Below are 21,380 nucleotides of genomic sequence, written 5' to 3' on the forward strand. Positions count from 1 at the left end.
TGGTTAAAACAAAAAATTGACTCCTCCGATGAGTTAATAATTAAGATATACCTGTATCGTGTTTTAAGCTTTAAGGACACCCATCGGTAGTTTTACTGTCGCAAATTAAGTTAACTTGGTGACGCGTAGGATAGACAGGTAAACGGGTATTTGAGTCAATAAAACTATCGATCGACGTCCGCAAAGCTTCTGACATGTCTGATACAATACAGTTATCTCTTTTTTTAATGCAAAACAAGTTCATAATTCAACTTCAATCATTATTTCAGTGTGACATCTTCATTACAGAAAATTCCGCGAAAAAATGTTTCTACACTAGCTGATGAGGTCATAGGTATGCTTCCGGCGTCAAACATAAACAACGGGCGTTTTCTGGCTTCTGTGTCGCTCAGAATGTAATAAAATTTTATAAAAAGAAGATTTTTAGGTGCAGCATGTGATTTCTTTTGGCTTATTGTTGTAGAAACTACATGTCAATACATTCAGCAATTCAAAATGACGGCTTCATTATTTCCAAAAAAGTAGATAGAAAATTTTACGTTAACTGTCATCAAAAAGAAGTTTCTACTTATTAACCTTGAATATTATTATTAAAAAAAATTCAAAGAGAGTCAAATAATCGAAATTGCCTGTTGTCTATTAATGTCCGAATGTCTACTAACATGATCAACACGACGATGTGTAACAAGATCTTCTAAATCCCTCAACATGCTCAAGGCACAGGAGGTTTCCGCTGTTTCGTGGTGGGCTTCACATTGCTATATATTTAGTTTTCTATCTTGAGTTATGTAGATTATTTTTTGCTTTCGATCATTTTTCTTATTCTCTAGCTGTCAACCAAGGCGTGATTCACCATCTTTTTAATAAAAAATGTCTGTACCAAGTCAGAAGGATGACAGTTGATATCCATTCGTTTGATTTGTTTGATTTTTTTTTATTTTGTCATTCAATTTCGGACTCTCAGTTTTGACTTTCGGTATGTTCATTGGTTTACTTTTTATTGTCTCTTGAATGCACATTATTCACTTAAACAATAAATCCAATACTGTTTCAAACATTATTGATTTTCTGTGTGCTTAAAAAAGATGTAAAAAAACGATTAATATGTTAAAATGATACAGTATAAGTTTAGCAATGACTTAATAGAGATATGTGAATTATTTGTTTTTTGCGGTTTTGGGGTACTCCTTTAGCTTTTATTTTTTTTATGGATTATATATTATATTTGATCTTGATTTTCAGCTATTTACAAATGTATATCAATGTATTCCTACGATATAGGTCACTACACTGATGTTACTTAAAGAAATCATCAATCAGTCAAACAAACAAAACGTCAGTTTGCCGTATAACTGTTTCTGTAAGTTTATCTTGTTCACGTATGGAACGACAAGTATCACTCCATCACTTGTTTTAATAAATGTCATTGAAAGATAGGGAACTGGTTTTCTTAAATTTAAAAGAGATCGATAGCTTTTCCATTGAATTATTAACCGATTATCCCAGATACGGAACATTTTAAACATTTAAGGAATGACTGTTATTAGTTTCTGTCTAAGAAAAAATGCCTTAAAAAATATAGTGCACATTGCATAACATTGCAGCGAAGAACAATTATTACAGCCATTTTTTTATAATTCTATTAAAAATTCTAATTTTAACCAGAGTAAATCATGTTCAACGTTGTTTAAATCACTATCACATGAGTAAATTGTGTATAAGAGCTGCATGATAGACTAAACACCGACTTCAAAAATGTGGTGTTCACTGAATAAGCAACGTAGAACAAATATTAAATTCATTTTTTATAATTCAATTATAAATTCCAATTCAAACCGGAGTAAATCATGCAAAACGTTAGTTAGGTCACGGTCGCATGACTAAATTATGTCTATGAGCTGATAGACCAAACACTGTTAGCCAATTAGCAGACTTATGTTGTTGTGATTTAAAACACATTGTTTTTGTGGTGTTGTATTGTACTTATAATTTTGAATTCAATTCATAATGGGAATCAATAATAACCAAAAAAAAAAAAAAAAATACTAAATAGTACATAATTCTCAAATCTTTACAAATGCAGACGTAAGGGAAATCAAATTTTATAAAACTTTGAAACGCAACCAAACTATCTTTTAAGTGATGCATGTTCAACACTTGTATTGAATTTCTACAAAACGTTGTCATTGACAAGATTGATTATTGCTTTGCAACAAATAACAAACTATCACGAAATTATCAGACATTCTGTTTTAATCATCCAACTTTGATTGAAATTGTTACAGTATTACAAACTGAATAGTTTTTCTGTTTTTTTTTAAATTTATTTATTAACAATTAGTCCATGTAGATTTGCCTTTTTTTATCATTATGAGATGAATATAATACATTTATTAATTTTTGAACATGCAATCGTTTTTTTGGGAATACATGCTAAATATTTGCCAGAACAGTTAATTTCTTAGGCTAATGTTGTTTACCTTGAACAAAAAAAAAATACGGAGAATGACGTTTTCAAAAGTCAAGTATTAATAACTTCGTGACAATTGTGTTTTTTTTTTTACCAAATTTTAAATATTTGTTTTTTAATTAATTCGTTTTAAAAAATCTATAATTTCGTGAATACTAAAAGCTGAATAATTCTAATTTTGAGACCAACCGCATTACCGTTTATCATATTTATCAGATTGATATATATTTATCCGAATGAATCAAAACGTAAACAATATATACGTCAATGACGATCAATCCATCAATCCATTAATACTAACATCCTAACATATTTAGAGGTCAAACACAATCACCACATACCTGTTTCTATTGCCGGTTAAGGTTAAGATTGGTGCCTAATAAAACCCCTAAACCCATTGTATTGTTATTTATCTGTCCTACGTCAGAAGCCTGTTATTTAGTTGTTGTCGTTAGTTGTTGTGGTTCATATGTTTTTATTGTTTCTTGGTTTCTCTCTTGATTATACTGTTTGTTTTCCTTTCTTACACCAGTCATCCAGAGACCTTTATGTCATGCTGTTCTGTGTGTATACGTAGTTTTTTTTTTTTTGCTTTTTGATGTTCATGTTGTTCCTTTGTTTTCATCGTACGGTTAATATGTTTTTATGGGTTTCGGTTTGTAACCCGAGCGGTTTTTTTCTCAACCGATTTATTTTTAACTTTTGATCAACGGTATTTTACTGTTGATTTTATGTATATCAGTATGTTTAAATCTTCCTCTCCCCATTTATCTTCGATTTAATTTCACAGGGCTTCACCAACATATATTATTGATATCAATTCTTCAAATTACTTACGAACAAGTACGGTATAATGAAAGGCAACCAATCAGAAGGTTATTCACTACGTATTTGCACAACAACATAGAGTAAACTATAGCGTTTTTAAATGTCATTCCTCTAAATTCAAAAGAGACTTATGTGATCTTCGGTGAAATTGAATAAATCAATAATTTAAAATTGACACTTTAAGCTGGAAGAGTATAAGATACGGACAAAAATAAGCTAAAACATTGAGAGGTCAAGGAAATTACATTCAGCGATTACACTTAAAACCGGCGCATTGTTATAATGTGATTAATGCAAGGATGAAACATATATTCATGGACAAGAAGCATCAGTGGGCTCGATTAAGTAATAGTTTCAAGTAACTAACTTGAGTACATGTATTCACTTCAAACAAACAAAACTAATACACACACGGCCAATGTTAAGCTCATTATTTTTTATTAATCTCCTTTTCTGGTATCAACTATTTAATTTTTCATCCGACCAGTTGTACCTTACATTTTGATAGTCAATACTTATTTCTTCCATCTGCCTATTACATTATTGACGATGAAAAGAGACACCTGTATTTATAATCAAATATTTTAATGTTTTAACCTTTTTTTTCAGTTTATATATTATGTTGGACGGCGATATTTAGAGATGCATATTTACAGTTTTATGTCGATATAAAAGCCGGATTGATTTACAATCTGTTGTATACATTTGCACCATTGAACAGTTTTGCAAACCCGTTAGTGTTTTTGATATTTAATTTCAAGATGTTTCGATCAAAAACGAAAAAAAACGGATTCTCAATTAATACACATGAATACAGTGAAAACGTCATTAGGTTCAAAACGTCATCATTAAAAGTTACATTTGAGTGAATTGTCATTTTACCAGGTTATATTTGAGTGAAACGACATCTTTAAAAAAAGATAGATTTAGGTGAAGTGTCTATTTAGCAATTAGGTAACTTTAAGGGAAAATGATCAACACGGAGTAATCTTGAAATAGTCATCTTTAAAAGTAATATTCGAGTGAAGTGACTATTTAGAATTCATGCATTAAGAAAGTGATTTACATCAATAAGGCCTTATTATTTCAACTGTGTTACTGTGGATACGTTTTTATTCGTTGGATACTAATTTTCGAGCATTTCGTTGGTACAGTGAATAACGATATTAATTTTTAACGAATGACAAATTTTCTATAGGCTTGTATGAAAACTTCGGCAAAACCAAAAATATAATATTACGAAAATGTACGGTTTCCCTAATCTACGAAAATTAGTACCCATGAACTCACATTATTTGACTCAAAGCTGAAGGGTCTATATTATTAAACTCATAAGTCGATCATTAACTAACAAGGTTTGGCAATAATAGATAAAAAAAACCAAACAAAAACAACCAGTCTCATGCAAAACAAAATAGAACAATAACTGAGATACACGAGTCCCTACAAACAACCGCTGGTGATCACAGGTGCTTTCGAAGACCTAGCATATCATAACTTTTCTACGCTCGATATTAAATGAATAGTATAGTGGTTATAATCGTGCGGCATGTTTTTAAAAGGAATTAGATAAAAGTGACAAAACATATCACTATAGATCATGGAGTTATCTCACGTTTTAGAAATGTTATGGTTAATATTATTTAAACATGGTTAAAGTGTACATCAACATAGGAGATGTTTACGTATACTTTTGTGTAACTTGCAGCTTGAACCAAAAAAAAAAAATGTAATATGTTTGTCCTTTAAACACCTTTTTGTAAATTTAAGCCGTAGTGAAACTTTCTTATTTCAGTACTAGATTGTCTGCACTACACGCAAGAAATTTGTGTCAACAATAACATTATTCAAGTTATAATATATCACTGTATATGGGAAATTGATATGTTTATGAATTTTAAAAGTCCGCCATCTTGATAAAGTTTAGGTTTTTTCACTTCAAACTACAATTTCCATGTTCTCGCACCCGATTGGAAGCGAAACAACCTTGTTTAAATTAATATAACAAATGAGATTACTGTCCACCAGAGACAAAATGATGTTTAAGCATCCTTATGCCACAACTCGTCCTATGAGTGATAAGTATATCGTGTAGCAAGTCACTAAATGCCCTTAAATGATTTAATTGATTTAAACTAGAAAAACCACAAACATGTGTCATTTAAAAAGATGAATGCAAGCAAATCTTGAATATATCAACAGACAATAAAAGATATACAGGCTATGCAAATACAGATTGCGACCGGATATAACCTGATTCACAAGCGTACAGCCCACTCGGACCTACATGGGACTGTGAAGCATAAGCATGATAATGTCCCTAAAACGGATAGACCATCAAATAAACACAGTTCGCACAAAAACCATCATAAAAACTTAAGATACAAAGTACAGATTTGAGAGTAGTCACAAATACTGCAAGCTACCGTCATAGAGAGAAAAAAAACAACACTAAGAAAATGTAGCAAAGACGTGCATCATTTATACTATACTAGTTCAATTGCTATAATGTAGGGAGCATATCACCATAAGTGTTCATTTGTGTTCAAAAGGATAACTACAAAGCGATAAGTCGAAGGAAAAAGAAGTATAATCCTCTATAGGTTCCTCAACACATAAGGTATGAACACGGGATTTCAAACTTGTTCTATCTTTCGCAATCTTTCTATCCGATTCCAGATGTCACCATGTTTTTGTGTGTCTCTGCTGCTATATCTCTCTCTTCTATCATGCTTTATTGTCCCTTGTGGTTTCAATGTAAGCACGTTTGTTTACTAAAATAACAAATATAGAAGAATTCGATGGAAGCGTATGGAAAAAAGTTAAAATCACAAAAATACTGAACTTAGAGGAACATCAAAAATGAAACTATCATTCAAATGGAAATACATATTAACTTCATTAATCATGGCGTATTACATTATCATTTTGATACCTTTGATAACTTTAGCGTCATTGCAGAATTCCGTTTATGAAAAAAAAAACATGTATTGCTTTTCGTTATTCCCTATATAACATATAAATTATGGAATAGCAAACAAATGCATCTGTAGTTTACTGTTTGGCATTTATAGAAGCTTCAAATAATTACTGTTTAATCGTATGATCTTAACAACAGGTTAAACATAAAGAATCATTTCATAACATAACAGTATTCACAGAAACAACTGGGTCACAGAAACAACTGGGATACCAATACTTCCATAGGACTCTGATCCATATGTATTGTATTTTCGATTATATTATCATCTTGTTTGGTTTCAGATGACTAGTATGAAAGCACTGATTCACAATCTGCAAAAGATGAGAAATAAAAATCAATCAATCTGACACAAAAAATGTAGTCTTAAAGTATCAAGAGCTCTTTTAATTAAAATAAATTATCTTGACAGTATTGCACTAAAAGATGGAAATTAATTTTTACATGTTGGCAATTTTGGTTTTCCTCTTGAAGCGTGTATTTCTTATGATGTCTTTTTTTTCTTTTTCTGATGTCAGACATTATATGATAATCGTATGATAATGTATTTGTACGGTGCGGAACGGGTATTATACACGAATGCCATTAAACAAATAATAATACAGAACCAAATTTGCAAATGTAATAAAAAATAACCTCTAATGTTTTTCAATAAAGGCTGAGAGAATAGTACTACTTGTATCAACAAAGTGTTACTATCATTGTAATTAATACCACCAATGTAGGTATGATATGTACACATCAATACAATCGACTGGGATTCATGCAGAGGATTAATACATTTGAAAGCAACCTTAGAGTGTTTGCCGAAGATAAAAAAAGGCTGACATTAATTTCCTGTTATTTGTGTTTGTAGTTATTGCAGCCTATACACTTTGTAAATAATTCGTTTGATGGATTTAAAAGAAATAAACAAGTGATTTTATATAAAAAAAAAAAAAACAGTATAACACTGATAGTACATTTGATCTTATGTCCCTGCTCATTTTGTTAATCCAAAATATATATTTCCCTCATTAGTTATATAACAACTTCTATTAGAGGCGGTATTTGCTAACTGTTGTTGATGATGAACATTTGCATCGTTTCTTTAGAAGTTATCAGATTTGTTGATTGCAGTGTTAATTGATGTAATGCTGTCAGTTATCAAAGGGTTATTATTGCATAAAATGCTCTAAATATACGTCAGATTGCAATATTTATCTACAAAAAGATGGAAAATTGCTAACATAACAAAATCAAACGAATATATCTAGAAAGATAAAAAATACAAGTTTAATTACAGTTAAAATATTTGACAATTTGATCAAAGTATGAATAATATTTAGAGAATAAAAACTTATACTTTCAAATTGTTTTGTTTTTTTTGTTGATTCGTACAAGCACAATGTATCATAATTTCTTTACTATAGTTCGGATAAAACATGTATAAAAAAGTGTTGTACATTTACTCAAAATGATGTTCGAAATAATGATTGCATTATTTCTATAATAACATCTGTTCATTATTTTTAATTATATAAATGTTAAATGCCTGCAGAAACTATGATGTTGGTTGATGAATAATTAACTAAAATGTGTTATGAGTTAAATTGTATTAAATCTGTTTTAAAATGCTTTTTTTGAGATGAAAGATGTTTTATGAAGTAGGATAATGATAAACACATTTTATCAATGTTAATAGACTTAACCATGCTTGAAAATAACGGGGATCCCTCTGTTACTGTTGCCTTTTTCAAAAGTTATCTCGTTCAAATGTAAAATGACAATCAAAATTAAATTTTAATACATAATGTAGACAAATTTCTGTTGGGAGCACCTATTGAAGTTTATTCCTATGACAATATATTAAAATAAATAAAAAAAACAATCAATAAGAGAGTAAATCTCATATCCCTTATAACCCACTTCTGGTATATGACAGTAGTATTATCTTTGATGATAAAGAGTTTTGTCAGAGGATAACAACTAACATGTAATGCTAGCTGTGACGTCAGACATAAAATAAGTAATAATATTTGTTCACGATGATTTGCTTCTTTAGTTGTCAATATTATTCTTAGCGTTAAGAAATATTTGTGAAATGGAAGATGAACAGCTAAATTCGTTACACTCGCTCGCAATTCGTCTGTAGTTACTGCAATTAGAGCTTAAGGCGTGATTCAGTAATTGAAACAGTTTGTTGATCACATTTCAGTTCCTTTATGTTGTCCTTTTGATTTGTCATTTGAGTTTCTTCCTACATTGAAGACCCATTGGAGGCCTTGGGCTGTTGTCTGCTCTATGGTCTGGTTGTTGTCGCTTTGACACGTTCCCTTTTTCCTTTCTCAATTTTATAGTGTAATCAAATAATCTCTGTGAACATAGTCAAGTTATCACACACTAAAACAAACATAACGAGACTAGCAAATTTCGGTCACAGAAACGTGGTCTAAAAGTCCATGATTCATATCCCATTTAATGTACTTTTCATAGGATCATAGTGCATTAAATGTTGAATATAATGCTTTACGTTTCTTGAAGGATCTTCAGACGAAAATATGTTATCAGATTAATGTTATAAAACAAAATTCACGCAATTAAATGATTGTATAATCTTTAAAGCACGTGTTACTCGAGGGAACTATCAGAGAAAGGTGTTTGTGGTAATTTTTGTCAATTATTTATAGTTGATGAATTTAAAACAGAATGTTTGATAACTGAAATCATGTTCAGGCGTTGTCCTCTCTTCGTTTTTAGTTGATCTAATTAAGGAGAATACGAAATGTAATATAGTAGATTTGCCTTTTTGTTGATATCCCATTCCAACTATATAAGATATATACTATCAGTAAAAATAGACAGACTTGGACATCTTACAATATCATTATCTGACCATTTTTCAAAGCGGTATACAGTCTTTTTGATATCGGCAAACATATTGATATCATAACATGATTACAAAAACATTGATAATGATCAAGACTTTTATGAATGGACACACATCAATGTTGTTATCACATAATTTGTATGGCTTATAATTGAATTACTTGACTTCATTTTTTAGTTAACCGTTCAATCCAGAAAAGGTGGCATCCTCGTGTTTCATGGAAGAAAGCGTTACACCACTGTAACGTCAACAATGACTGTACAGACACATATCAATAGTAAACGATTAATACGACATTCAAGGTCATGTATTTCCTATCATAATTTTTTCGGTAAAAGGTTGCTGCTAACAAAAAGTTATTATACCATGAGTTCTTAATCGTGAAGTTGAAGTTACCCCTTCGAAAATTTTAAGAACGCTACCACGAGTTAATATAGAATATCCAATTAACAGATGATATGTCCAAATTTAGAAAGTACAATCCCGTTCCCTTTTTTCAGGAATGTGACCTATCAATTCAGACTATCTACTTTTATTAAACAATATGTATTTTAAAATTGTTATGACTGTCTTTATATGCAAACAGATTAAACGATGGTATTAAAATAAAGCCCCTCATTGGGTTGTTCAAAAGATCCTCGTAGGCTGTTCAAAAGATCCTCATTAGGCTGTTCAAAAGATCCTCATTAGGCTGTTCAAAAGATCCTCATTGGGCTGTTTATAAGATCCCATAACCACAAATTGTTGGGCAATATAATCACATTATCATTAATTATTGATATAATCAAAACAATCAAATAATGAAAAAAAAGTTATGTATAGATAAATAAACTTGAAACATATGGTCAAGTTATCACACACTATAACAAACAGATCTCAGATCTGTTCATTGTGTCTTTTTGTGTCGGGATGTATTAGTACCCGGCCACGTCTACTTATATTTTTGTTCATCTGATGAGTTAAGCCTTTTTTAACAGATTTTTATAGTTCGTTCTTATGTTGTACTGGTATACCACTGTCCCAGGTTAGGGGGAGGGTTGGGATCCCGCTAACATGTGTAACTCTGCCACATTATTTATGTGTGTGCATGTCCCAAGTCAGGAGCCTATTAATTCAGTGGTTGTCGTTTGTTTAGGTGTTACATATTTTTTTCGTTTTTTTTTAAAATAAATAAGTCCGTTAGTTTTCTCGTTTGAATTGTTTTACATTGTCTTATCGAGGCCTTTTAAAGCTGACTATGCAGTATGGGCTTTGCTCATTATTGAAAGCCGTGCGGGGCCTATAATTGTTAATGTCTGTTTCATTTTGGTCTTTTGTGGATAGTGGTCTCATTGACAATCATACCACATCTTCTTTTTTTATATAACGCGGCTCACACATTTCGGTCACAGAAACATGGTCTAAAAGTACATGATGCATATCACTTTCAATGTATTTTTCCAAAGAACAAAGTACAAATGCATTAAATCTTAAATATAACGCTTTACGTTTCTAGAAGGATCTTCAGACGAAAATCTGTTATCAATTAAATGTTATAACAGAGATTAAAGCAAAGACAATGATTGTATAATATTAAAAGCATGTGTTACTCGAGGGATATATCAGAGCAAGGTATTTGTGGTAATTTTTGTCAATTATTTATAGCTGATGAATTTGAAACAGAATTTTCGATGACTGAAATCATGTTCAGGCGTTTTCTACACATCATTTGTATTTAATCTAATTAAGGAGAATACGAAATGTTATATTTTATATTTGCCTTTTTGTTGACTTCCTATTCCAACTGAATCATGTATATAACATCAGTAGAAATAGACAGACTTGGACATATTACAAAAGCATTATCTGACCTTTGTGCAAAGCGGTAGACATTATTCTTGATGTCGGGAAACATATTGATAATATAAGATGATTACAAATACATTGGTAACGATCAAGTTTTTAGTGAATGGACAAAAATCCATGTTCTTATCACAAAATTTTTATGGCTTATAATTGAATTACTTGACTTCAGTTTTTAGTTAACCGTTCAATCAAGAAAAAGTGACATCCTCGGGTTTCATGGTAGAAAGCGTTGCAATACTGTGACGTCAACAACGACTGCACAGACACGTGTCGATAATAAGCGAGTAATACGACATTCAAGGTCTTGTATTTTCTATCATAATTTCTACGGTAAAAGGTTGTTGCTCACAAGAAAGTTAAGAAATCTAAAAAGTGAAGGAGAAATTACCCGTTCGTAAATTTTAAGGACGCTACCACGAGTTAATATATGGCATATCCAATCCAAAGATGATATGTTCCTAATTTGCAAAGTATAATACCGTTCCCTTTTTTCATGAATGTAACCTTTTAAAGATTTGAACTATCTACTGAGTTTGTAATAATATTAGCAACACGACGGGTGTCACATACGGAGCAGAATATACGTACCTTTACGGACCACCTGAGACCATCCCAAGTTTTTGGTGGGGTTCGTTTCATTTAGTCTTTAGTTTTCTATGTTGTGTCTTGTGTACTATGGTGTGCATGTTTGTCATTTTCTTTTTTAGCCATGACGTTCTCAGTTTATTTTCGATCTATGAGTTCGAATTGTATATGTTGCCTCTCTTTTGATGTCAACACCGTTATCAAAATAATAATTGTATTTAACTTTATTCAAGTTTATTATCAGTCGATTATCGAATGAATGACAAACACAATTAGTGACAAGTTTGGAACACTGATTCTTAAAAGCAAAAAAAAACACACTAGGAACTAGACAAAATAAAAAAATACTAATATGCATTGCGACAAAATGCGTTTAAGAACGCATTGCAAGATACCAAAATACATACAATGGTTTATTATATTTATTCTGCCTTCGTGCAGACATATTTGTCGATAGTGACAGTTATGCATATACTCTAAAGCAAGAACAAACACATCTCTGGTGACGAAAGACAAAAGTCTTTTCAAACTTATCAATCAAAACGAACCTGCTATATAGTCATTTTAAAATTTAAAAGCAAACAAAACATCGAACACAATATACAACAAAGAAAACTGAACTAAGTGATCGCAGTTGCGTCATAACAGTAAGTAAACCCTGTTCCACACGTGTTCCCCGTCTATTGCTCATGTACGACACTATTGTACCAAGCGTAATGCGATAGTGACACTGATTTGTTATAAATTAAGGCGACCTTATCTTCAAGTGAAGTTCTTTGATACAAGGAAACCACGTGGATACATCTCTGAGGTATATTGATGTAAATTTTTCTACATCACCACAAATTGGTCGACCAATGATATTTGTTTGCGTCTTTAGTCGCAATACACATGATATCGCAGTCTTATACTTCATTTTACATGAAGGGAGAGGGTTGCAATCTTATAAAAATAAAAAAAAATAACCCCGCTGCATTTTTGAACTTTTCCCAAGTCAGGAGCCTTTGTCATTTCTTAGTCTTTTATAATGGATAATTTTGAATAATTTAGAGTTTAGTATGACGTCTAGTATCACTGCATTAGTATACATACTTGTTTATGAGTCAGTTGAAGACTGCTACGGGTGCAGGAGTTGTTTATCGTTGCAATGAAGAACCATTCGTGGCCTTTGGTTGTTGTCTCCTCTATGGTTGGGTTGTTGTCTCTTTGACACATTCCCCATGTCCATTATTATTTTTTTAAGACAAAATGAAAATTGTTAGATGAGCAATTTGACAATATTCCTTTCCTTTATTAGCATTTGCAAGCAATATGTAATACTTGTGTTACATGAGTTATCAGATTTTTATCCTTTGGTTTGTTATTACAATCCCTTCACTCCGACATTATCCTTCTGTTTATTTACACATGCTCGTAGACGGTAATAATCAATTACATTATAGCAATATTACAATTCAATAGTATACTCAATACAAATGGCAGACTTGTAAATAAAAATAGCAAGTAATATACCAATATTTGATGAGTTAAATATTATGACCGTTAATACAAATCTCGTTTAAAATAATGAATACTATATATCATTGAAATAATTGAATATCACTCAACCTAAAATCACTAAAATTGATAAGGTGTTCAAAGATCTTGAAAGGAAAGAAAGATTACAAAAAAGTTTTCGTTTTATTTTGTTCAAAACGCAGGTATCATCAAAACCTATATGACAAATGTTCGTTTTCTACCCATGAATATATGAAATGCAAACTAACACTTTTATAACGCGAGAGTACTTCACGATCTGCAGTGCGTTTCTTTTTTACTGTTTATTTAATTTTCTTCCAAGAAAATGGCATACGAATAGAACCTATATTCATTCAATGTCGAATGCTGTAGTGCACTTCTTTTTCACTTTGAATTCAAATTTCTTCCACGAACTTCCCACACAAGCAAAACCGCAATTCATTTGATGTCAAGCGTTTGATAATAATGATATCTTAACTTTTCGAAAGCACCTGTTAGTACATCCGGTTGTTTGGTGAGATTTGTGGTAATATGTTTTCATAAATATTTCAATGTTATGTTTAAAAGACTGATTGCTTTTTTTCGTCGTTTTCGTTTTTATTTGTTATAGCCATTACTGATTGACTATTGAGTATATTCCTGTAGATCCTTCAGCCTTCAGGTTGGAATCACTTATGTTCGTAGGTACTAATTTTCGCGAATAAAAGAACCCTGCCATGTTCGTGAATATTTGATGTTGCGCTTTATCCAATGTTTGCATACAGGTCTATAGGAAATTTGGCATTCATTGACATTTCAATTTTGTGGTTCAACTATACCCACGAAATACACGACAATTGGCATCTGACAAATGATAATGTATTCACAGTAACAAAAATTGAATATGTTAAGGTTTCTTCATGAATATCACTTTTAAATGGACCTTTCCCGTTAAGATGACGTTTTGAACCTATTGAAGTCTTCACTGTATTCACCTTCCTCTAAAGTTGCAAGATGGCTAAATAAACACTTCAATCAAATATTACTTTTAAAGATGACGTTTCACTCACATGTAACTTTTAATGATGACGTTTTGAACATAATGACGTTTTCAATGTATTCATGTGCATTACATGATAATCCGTCTTTTTCTTATTTGATCGAAACATTTTGAAATTAAATATCAAAAACACTAATGGATTGGCAAAACTGTTCAATGGTGCAAATGTATACAACACATTATATATCAATCCGGCTTTTATATTGGCGTAAAACTGTAAATATGCACCCACATATATTGGTGTCCAACATAATATATACACTGAAAAAAAATAAAAATAGAAGGTTAAATCCTTAAATAATTTGATTCTAGATAAGGGCGTCGTTTTTCATTGTAGAAATGTTTACGAAAAAAATAAAAGCGAACAGATTTGACTATCCAAATGTTTAGTACACCTTTAAAGTTGAAAGATTAAATACTTGATAACAGAATCATTTTGGTTTATTTTGTGTTAATAACATTTGCAAATGAACATAGTATTTGTTTGCAAATGGTTACATAAGGTAATTGTTTGTTTTGTATTTGAACCAGCATCAGAAAAGAATCGTACACTGTTCCACATTGGATGATACAGGTTTAAAATGACACATTAAATCGAATACTGATCATATTGGATTTAAAGAATCAAGAAAGTATTTACAACTGAATCTTAAGTAATTGTGTGTCGCATGCCCAAATAAATTAGTTTAGTGTCATGTAATATTTTGTATGTAACGCTGTCATTTTAAGTAACATGGGCTGTTACCACTGTTATGTAGTTTGTGAAGTGTGAGAGAAATAAAGTATGTAACATAACTTGAATGGGTAATGCATTTAGTGTCTATTCAACCACGTGATTACCATGAAGGGATTGTTAACATATTCACTTGAAAAAGTGATCAGTTTACCTGTGTAGACGGCATAATTTATATCACACAATCAGAAATTGTACTTAATTGGAGCTGGCAATCAGTAATTTGAATCATTCTTGTGTACAGTGTTATTTATTACTTTATATTTGCATCTCTTTTTTTGTTTATTATTTATGGAGTTTGTGTTGGTTTTTTTAAAACGTTCTCGTTTGAACCTTTTATGACTGTTTGCTTTATTTGCACAATAATGTTGATAATATGGAATATTGTGCGAGAATCATACACGTGACAAGGTTTAATCCATCATTTTGAACAGAAGAAATTAGCTGTACCAATTCATGAATATTAAAATTGTGTTTTTTGCGCATTTTGCCATTACATAAAGGAGTTTTCATTTTGATATTAGTTCAGTATTTTTGTTATTTTATTTTTTGTTATATTGATATCAAAAGATTGTATTGTACCCGCCGTATGAGCATTCGTCTTTTTTTTTGTCGATGTATGTTGGGTTCTATTTGTGGGTTTGATTTTTTTATAGGTCTATCATTTTAAAATAAACATTGAAAATTGGAAGGTCCTACAATTACACTACAGCAATATCAAATCTTAGATGTCAATGTATAACTTACCACATACTACAACTAATAGTAGCTTTATCGTCTTGATTTTTGCATTTGAAATCACTCTATCCTTAGGAATTATTTCATCTGTAGAAACTATAAAAATCAAAATATTCAGTAAATTAGAGACCGAGTTATGCACATTTCAAATCTTAATTACAAATAACTTGGCTGCCTAATTGAAACACTTCAAATCATGAAATATTTTTTTTAACTTTTTGCCCCGAAACCACATTACGATGATAAATCCGATATCACTTTTTTATCATATATTAAGTACAAAATACAGCTGTTTTGTATATATAATAAAGATTCGTTTTTCCAGTCTGTATCACCTACCCTGTATCGCATACCCCGTATCGCATAGCTAAACCCGTATCACATACCCCGTATCGCATTGTATAACCCGTATCGCATACCTGTCGTCACGTCATAATTCGAATGACGTCAAAGTTTGACCTATGACGTCCAGTTGCTGTATTTGCAATCCTTGCATATGAAAAAATGAGTTCCCACTAAAACAAATGTCCTATCATTCAACTAAAGCCGATATTTTTCCGAAAAATATTTCCCAGTAACTTTACGAGCGACTTTCATAGAAACAATAAGATGTAGAAATATCTGAAGTTCTAATTTTCGTGAAGTATGTTTTCATTACCTGATGGATTAAACACAAAAATTAATATAAAATTTTATTTTGATTTGGTTAGAAATACAGAGCAAACTTTTCAAGGAATATTTGTCTTGCTCTTCGTTCACCTCGTCAGAAAATTAAAATTAAAATGATCAAGAAAAATAAAATCGTCAAGTAAACAATAAAACTTTAAACATGTCTACATGTTTGATAAATATTAATTTTAGTTGAAATTATAGGACAGTATCGTTATTGGATGCATTTAAAACATATACATGGTTTTCAAAGTATATTGAGAATGGTATAAGGTTATATTGGACATAACGATGTGGATATTAAACAAAGAAGTAAGTCTTTAAAAAAACGTAATAAGTCGGCTGGAAAAATACAAGAAAATCATAAAGTTCTTTTCTAGCTTATAACTTCAGACGATTTAAAAAAAATTGATATCTCATGAATCTGATTCTATTAAAATATAATGATAAACAAAATACCACATGACAAAATCCGTATCGCATGCTGTATCACCACTCGACCAATATCAGCCCTTGGGACATTCGGCGATTGGGACTGATATTGGTTATTCGTGGTGATACAGCATGCGATACGGATTTTGCCATGTATTATTCTCTATTTATTCGATGATAAGAGTTTATATTGGATCAATTTCCCTCAAACGCAAGTCCTCTTTCAAATGGCATAGGCTCATGTACTTAGACTTTGTTTAAAGTTGCAATGTGTATCATGTGTATGGGTAAAAAATCAAGACACTTTGAAAAAGATTGTTGTTATATTTTAATCCCTATCATCGTCTAGGACAAACTTATAATATATGTATGTACCGAGCATCATAATGTCTGCATAATTATACAACAAGATATTAGATGTGAGTTTCAGAATACAGCTTTTTACCGCTCGTGCACAAAACGGCTTCATATTGAGTAGAATAACTTGTATTTAACAATACAAATCTATAATTATACTGTTTTATACACTTTACTAAGTTTGTGTCAATTCAACGTATTTCAGGTCATGTTTGTAAAGCCATGATATGCACTTAGATGATTTGCTGAGCAGAGTCGAACGGAAGATAGGGATTTCAATAACATATTTTGATTTACTGACTTCGTCAAGGTTTGTGGATGAATAATATCGAACAATTTGCTTGTGATAGTAAAAATGTTTGTTATACTATTACGTATGAAAGTAAGTGTACTCTGTGAATCAACAAATTAGAATGATAAATCAATTAAAGATAACTATTTACCTGTATCGCTTCTGTTTGCCGGAATAAATCCACATGTTTCCCGTCTTCGGATTGTAATTATTATACCAGCATGACAAATGACGTTAATAATGACTGGAATTATTATCATAAGTGTGGTATCAATATAAAGCATTGCCTGAAAAATAAATGAAATCCTTCAGATATATGCCAAATAGTTCAAATACGCTATATATACGTAAACGAATCTTAAAGATAAATATAATTCAGCAAAAGGTAAAAAGTTGCAGTTGCATTGCAACTACGGTAGTCTATCTTTGCTTTTATCCACTTAATTTGAACTTTGGTGGATAACTTTTCTTTTATTTGCTTATACATAGTTTTTTGTTTTTCTTTCATATACATGCAAATAGACATTACATACTTTTTAATTCATTTCATGTCGCTCTATAGTTTTGGTATATGGTAAAGATTATATTTGCATTGTCTGGACCAGACACAAATTCCAGTTTATTTCAAATATCCAGCCGGAGGAAATTAAGTATCGTCTTTCGGAAATTTAAAATTGTGTTAAGATTTCATTTAAGCAAAGGTAAAAAAACAATAAAAAAAATTGCATAAAGTAAAAAAGAATAAGGTTTTCTTCTTTGCAAGAAGAAGCTTTCAACATTTGCAAGAAATGGAGAAGATTATGAGGTTCTAACAAAACAATTTGTAAAATGCAATGACCTGCCTCAAAGTAACCACATAGTCAGTTCACAAAAGACAACAACTAACAGATTAAATGCAATTAAAACAACTCGATTCCAATCAGTCATGTTTTTCTCTTAAACTTACCTCCCTGTATGGAATAAAATGAACACAAAATGTCTTCTCCCTCTTCCCGAAGTCAGTGTGAACAACGTACTGCACAGCAAGAACTGATCCAGTAATCCATGCTATTGATACCAAACCAAATCGATACTTTTGTCCTTTAGAGGCTGCAGATAAAGGTCTCACAATAACGTATAGTCTATCTATAGACATTACAACTATTGCATATATAGATACATAGGCTGACCACTGTGAGAAAAATGCGTACACTATATAGCAAACATATTTATTCCAAGGAACTCCAAATTTGTTGAAAACCAACTCCGGGAAAACGTAAAAGAGTCCAAGACAGAGATCTACAAATACAAAATTGTTTCAATTAAAAAAATATATGTCAAAAGCTTTGCAGGGAAGATTGATATTGACTATGGATTTCATTTTTCTCTAGACGATAAACAGCTAGCATCATCATCCTTCTTTTTATAGTATATTTTAACAGTGCACAATGTCAATTATAGCGAATGACATGAATGACGTCTATCAACCAAATTAGTCAAGAATGTAGTTATTAATATTCTGTGATTCGAATACGTTGTATATTTATAAGTTGAACTAGGTTTTAGAAACGGCGCGTACTCTTGAATATGTCCTCTCTTTCACTTGTCATTATTTTTTTAAATTGGTAAGTGATGTATAGTATCTTTCAGATGAGTACAGGTCTTACAAACCGATGCAAACAGAGTGGTACTTTTAATGGTATCATAGCTGGTTTTATAGTTTACACGCACTTTTCGCCAATGTCAAAGGTTAAAAAAGAATTGAGAGCTCAAATTAATGTTTAGCCCTTTCATACTTTAAACACTTGCCAATGCTTTGTTGTCGTAAGTGTCTGATATAATTGGTTTACAAGTAATGTTATAAAGTTGAACTATTGTAACATAAACTGACAATGCCATAATTTACGATATATATATTCTCTTTAGTATCCGACAATGTACCACTTTTGATGTTCCCTATTAGTTTTTGTAAAATTGACATTTTTTTTAAATAAGGTGCGGAAATTATCTTTGTTTCAAATAAACAAGTACATAGCATGAGTTTCGTTTGATTCTGCCTTGTTCTACAGAAAGAAATAATCACATAGCATATTATTTAATATCTAAAAACAAATCATGATTGGAAGTTTACCAATCAAATGATCAGCACTTTTAACATGTGTACAAGCTTTGGTAATCCAGTAATCTGAAGGTTTCGAAATATACCTTAACACCCTTCACCCTTTCCCCCAAAAAAGTTGCTTTGAAATACCAAAGATGTATGCGTATGACCCAGACATGTATTACTGCAATGACTTTTAGATTTGTTTTTACCTAAAACTTTCAAGTTAAGGGTAATATTTTAATTGACTTTTTTTTAAAGCAACTGAATGTGACGTATTAGAAGTTGGTGGTATTACACTTCAAACGGTGAACTGTGGCTAACAACGTTTCCATATGATTTTTGTCATTGAAATCATACCCCTTTCTTTATTGTATTTACCCTTAATTCAACTTGACATTTTATGATATGATGCAGGTATTTTTGGAAAATGAAATGGTGGATCGATTGAAATGAATGCTTTTAAATGTTATCTGATACCATATTATTATGACAATTTGTACCAGTAATAGTTGAAACTAGAATTCAAGCGATAATTGAATATCAATGGTTACATTTCATCAATATCTTTAAACAAATACACCAATTATAAAAACAACGGATCATTAAGAACCGTATAAACTGCAAAAAGATCTAAAGCATTACTAATTGTTTGAATTAATCAATAACCGCAAAATTGATACAAAGAAACTTAAAGACGAAAAGTTCTTGACACGAAATACTGCCATTCACATTTAAACATATAGCGACGTAACTTCACTAGAAATCAACAAATGGCCTTTATAAATAAATAAAATGTAAAGCATGCTTTTATAACTATGAAGAGATATAAATTTAAATATCCATACATTTTCTGAAATCTTATCCTAAAATATTCGATTCTTCCGGAGTAAGTGAGATCACACCCATTTTTTGGAGGTTTTCGTGATGATTAGTCTTGATTTTTCATTTGTGTTTTGTGATTCTGTGTTTAATTTGGTTTTCAATGTCTTCGATTGTCTCTATAGTGTCGTTTGACTCCTGAGTACACAACTAAAACAAACAAACTCACAACAGACCTCCGAGAGCAGATCTTGCGCAACATGTTTCATCCGTCGACTGGTAATTGATGAGCTCATAAGGCATCATTTGGAAAAGGAGCACAAAATAATAGTTATACCTGATATTGCAAGATTTGTAACAAAAAATCCCATTCTCGTCTTCTTCTTCCGTGTTAGTAACAACACGATAACAAGTGCATTGAATGCTATTATACCAAGGAAAATCAGAAATGATATCCATTTTAAAATCACCTACAACACAAAATAGAATTATAGTGTTTACCGATATAACATTGGTGTACACCTATTATATACTTCATACCTTACGCTGTTTGTTATTTGAGGAATTGGTGTTTAAAAATCAACTTAGTTAAGCACTGCGGAATTAATTCGAACGTTTGGAATGTTGATTTATAGAGTTATTTATTGTTTGGACAAGTATTTGTTTAATGACCTATTTTCGACCTAGATGTCACAGTTTTTGTGTGTTTAAAGTTTGTCCATCAACACACTATAACTTAGTTTTAATTCAACAATATATAGAGGCAGGGACGCATGTTAAACGACAGTAAATGTGTTCTAAAATAATATAATTATTAAAGTTGCGAATGTACAAAAGTACTGATCTTGATACATACTAAAAAGTCAAAAAAGAAGTTATAAATATTATCTTGTTTTAGAAATATTCTCCTTATTACATTTGTTCAATTTTTTAGGCTATCAAATGTTCTATTTTGGCAAGCATTTATTATTTATTCCGAAAAAATCAAGACTGCATGTTCAAAATATTAATATTTGATCATGACAAAATAAATAGAAGGCAAATCGATAGATCGTTAATAAATGGAACAAAGAACATTATAAATAAAGAATCAGTTTGTAACATTGTAACGATATTTTGTTAA

At 31.0% G+C, this 21,380-nt stretch overlaps 1 protein-coding gene across 1 annotated transcript; it reads right to left on the minus strand.

Moving 5' to 3' along the window:
- Positions 1-12,870: 12,870 nt before the first annotated feature.
- Positions 12,871-20,699, minus strand: LOC134695063 (cardioacceleratory peptide receptor-like). The gene is made up of 5 exons (XM_063556238.1): positions 20,595-20,699; positions 18,302-18,633; positions 17,507-17,642; positions 15,615-15,701; positions 12,871-14,395 (listed from the first exon to the last, which is right to left on the minus strand). The coding sequence occupies exons 1-5, from the start codon at positions 20,626-20,628 to the stop codon at positions 14,154-14,156; spliced, it is 831 nt and encodes a 276-aa protein (XP_063412308.1). The 5' UTR covers positions 20,629-20,699; the 3' UTR covers positions 12,871-14,153.
- Between the last annotated feature and the right edge of the window lie 681 nt (positions 20,700-21,380).

The sequence above is a fragment of the Mytilus trossulus genome, chromosome 13 (assembly GCF_036588685.1).
Source record: "Mytilus trossulus isolate FHL-02 chromosome 13, PNRI_Mtr1.1.1.hap1, whole genome shotgun sequence".
Classification (NCBI taxonomy): domain Eukaryota; kingdom Metazoa; phylum Mollusca; class Bivalvia; order Mytilida; family Mytilidae; genus Mytilus; species Mytilus trossulus.